Source organism: Cryptotermes secundus, unplaced genomic scaffold (genome assembly GCF_002891405.2).
Source record: "Cryptotermes secundus unplaced genomic scaffold, Csec_1.0 scaffold4492, whole genome shotgun sequence".
Classification (NCBI taxonomy): Eukaryota; Metazoa; Arthropoda; class Insecta; order Blattodea; family Kalotermitidae; genus Cryptotermes; species Cryptotermes secundus.
Genome location: NW_019738404.1, coordinates 35,770 through 39,077, shown reverse-complemented (window position 1 = coordinate 39,077; position 3,308 = coordinate 35,770). Strand labels below are relative to the sequence as shown.

Here is a 3,308-nt window from a genome sequence, read left to right as displayed (position 1 = left end):
AAAAGACGAGAGATTTATCTTTTGTCGTTCTGAGCAGTACGTACAGGCGTACGTGTTATTTTCGCATTATAAAAACGGCTGTACCGGGAAAACCGAGCGGATTAAACTTTGTAATATTTTTGAAGTATGAAAATATGTAGAAATAAGTGTACGAAATATTTTTTTAAATAGTCGAGCGACCTATCTCTATGACTACACATGGAATAACCCAACTGCAATGTACCACACGTACTTCAAAGAAAAGAAAGAAAATTGTCGCTGTGCTTAAAATAATTAAGCATTCGACCATGAAAGAGAATGGAAAAGTGCATGCATATATATCCACGTTTTCTTGACCTCGATTCTGATTATTAATTAATACCTGTCAGGAGGAGAGTAGCCACACTAAACGAAGTGAATAATAAAAATTCTTTCTAAGATTTGAGACTTTCACGCCGGTGACTATGAACAAAGCAGTTTTCTGGAATTTGGCACCGTGTATATGTGATGCTAACCGAAGTTTCGGAAAAATTCTTGTCTTTGTCAAAACTCGGAACTCCGATCAGTAGGTTGAATAGATTATATCAGTTCCTTCGAACTGAAAATAAATAAAAAACAAAATTTGCAGCGATAAAAATGTTTGAATACCACTCAGAACCGAACTCTTCCCTCGGATTCGATTACTCGAATCTGAACGATCAACGATGACTGCGAAGCACCTTGCGGCACCTCGCAATCTGCCACACGCTCAGGAAAAGTTCCTATCACTCGTCATCGTGGTAGTAATCTACTCAACTGTTCATAATCAAGTGTGAGAATACGTAACTCTTCCCTCGGATTCGATTACTCGAATCTGAACGATCATCGATGACTGCGAAGCACCTTGCGGCACCTCGCAATCTGCCTCACGCTCAGGAAAAGTTCCTATCACTCGTCATCGTGGTAGTAATCTACTCAACTGTTCATAGTCAAGTGTGAGAATACGTACTACAGAAATGATCCTGTGAAGTACGATTCTAAACTTCGGCTTGCCAGTTTCCTGAACTTAAATATGTTTCAACACATTTCACCTGTGGGAGCGAAGGACGGGCAAAATCTATGTTCCATCTAGCGGTAATAGTTAGTACTCTGTACAGACGGCCAGCCAAATATGACGGATATGAGACAGCAGATGGCAGCACCCATACAGAACGTGCTGCCGCACTAGAGAAGCACTATTTTAGCATACTAGCAAAGCCAGCGAACCACACAGATGATTGAGACTGCAGAAAGACAGCTGCTGCTCCCGCGAGAACTCTACTGTAGAGGCGCAACTATAGAAACCTTGCGCTAATGTAGCAAGTGATCTGGATTAGTGCTAATAAAGTCCCAATTATCTATAAACAGAATAATAATATGTTTTATTTTGAGTTTAAAGAAGTATAATGGCTTCCCAAGAGGTTATAATTTAACAAAGTTGTTTCTCGCCATATGTTTTTCTGGTCCACTTCTTTTTGAGGCTTCACGTTCTCATTAAGGCCATTATAAAAATTACTGTCTTGGAGAATGTGGCACCATGTAATACGGTTAGATAAGTACAAATGTTTCAAAGGAATCTCCGGCCTCCATCTCCAGGGATACTCTTGCGGCTATCAAAATTTCATGGAGCAGAAGAGTTCCAAATTCCACCGATTGCTCAGAGTGCTACGACCCACTATTCTTAATATTCTTAATACTGTAAATAATCCATGCAAGTCCTTATGGCTATACTAGCAAGATCATTAAGTAGATTCCAAGCGGTTCTGTTCATTTCTTTTTATTGCTAGTGGGGTGGGACTAAGTCCCTTGTACTGCGGCCACTTCTGGCCTATTGAACGAGCCCCAGATGATAGGTGAGGGTGATTGTGGAGCAATTGGTGGAATGAAGATTGGCAGGGGAAACCGAAGTACTCGGAGAAAACCTGCCCCAGCGCCACTTTGTCCACCACAAATCCCACTTGACCAGACCCGGGATCGAACCCGGGCCACCGCGGTGGGAAGAAAGACGCTACGAGGCAGACGCCTTCAGTATTTCTTAGAAGAGGAAACCAGATTTCCAGGAAGAAGGGCGCAGACAGAAATGTTCTCACAAACATAGTTTCAGCCATTTAAGCATGTTTTCACTGATTGCTCTAGTGTATTCAGGATAGAAGAACACATTTTTTAAAAATAATTTACATTTGCTTATTCGTATGTGGTGTGTTCCTTTCTTTTCCCGTTTGCGATTTTCCCCTCAAAATCCAGGGGAAGGGGCAGAGCCCTGAGTTTTTCCACTTCTCCTCCCAACCGGTGCCCATACCCAGGACGCTCATAAATAATGTTCCCTACAGGGGCTTCTTAATTACTTACTTACTCATGGAGCTGAGCTCTTCTTGAGGAGCCGCCAATTCTGCAGCTACTCAAGAATTTCCCAGCATTTTATGGAACCCGAAGGTTCATTACCGTGTTCACAAGAGCCCTCCACTGGTCCCTATCCTGAGCCAGATCTATCCATTTCATACCATCCCATCCTATCTCTCTAAGATCCATTCTAATATTGTCCATTCACCTACGTCTTGGTCTTCCCTGTGGTCTTTTTCCTTCGGGCTTTCCCACCAATATTCTGTACGCATTCCTCGTCTCCCCCATTCGTGCTGCATGACCTGCCCACCTCTTCCTCCTTGACTTGATCAAAGGTAAATATGTTCCTGTTCTTAACTAATTCAGCACTACACCATGAAGGCGTATAGGGGAGTGGATGTATAGATCCACATTTTCTTGACCTCGCACTAATCGGAGGTGAGTGGTCAGCTTCACGCCCCGGCAGCATTGTCCTCGGCGAAAGAACCCCCGGTATCCTTTGGATAGGAGGTTGTGTGAACTCCACAGACAGTCTGGACGACATGGAGAAGTGAAAATTCTTGACTTTACCGGGACTCGAACACCGACCCCTCAAACATCCAGCCCGCAGCCAGTCGCTACGGTTACTGTCCGTGATGAAGTAACAGATCTACTGGTTAGGCTGTGGTTCGGGTAGCTGTTACATTTCTGCCCTTATAGTTACTGGAATTCTGGACTTTCTCCATCTTCCGATATTCTTATTACTAGAGAATACAAAGTTTCGGAAGCTGGATCTATTTCCGTCCTCAGGTGAGAGGGAAGACACCCACGCCCTTAGAAAGAGCTAACCTCAGTAAGTTCCAGTTTCCGAAATTCTGAGTTCTCTAGTTTTTTTTTTTTATAATAGCAGACGATGGACAAAATCCAAAAACCCAGTAATTCAGAGTGTTATACACTATCGCCAGAGCCCTTTAGAATCTATTTCTGCACTT

At 43.1% G+C, this 3,308-nt stretch overlaps 1 protein-coding gene and 1 non-coding gene across 2 annotated transcripts in view; one reads left to right on the top strand and one right to left on the bottom strand.

Moving 5' to 3' along the window:
- Positions 1–683: 683 nt before the first annotated feature.
- LOC111871032 (facilitated trehalose transporter Tret1-2 homolog) overlaps positions 684–3,308 on the top strand; it is a 29,006-nt gene continuing 26,381 nt past the window's right edge. The window contains exon 1 of the mRNA XM_023863764.1: positions 684–788. Within this exon, the coding sequence (XP_023719532.1) occupies positions 684–788 (105 nt within the window). The remainder of the gene's footprint in view (positions 789–3,308) is intronic.
- On the bottom strand, positions 804–997 carry LOC111871034. Its single transcript, XR_002843965.1, has one exon. It is a non-coding gene; the product is annotated as a small nucleolar RNA U3 (small nucleolar RNA).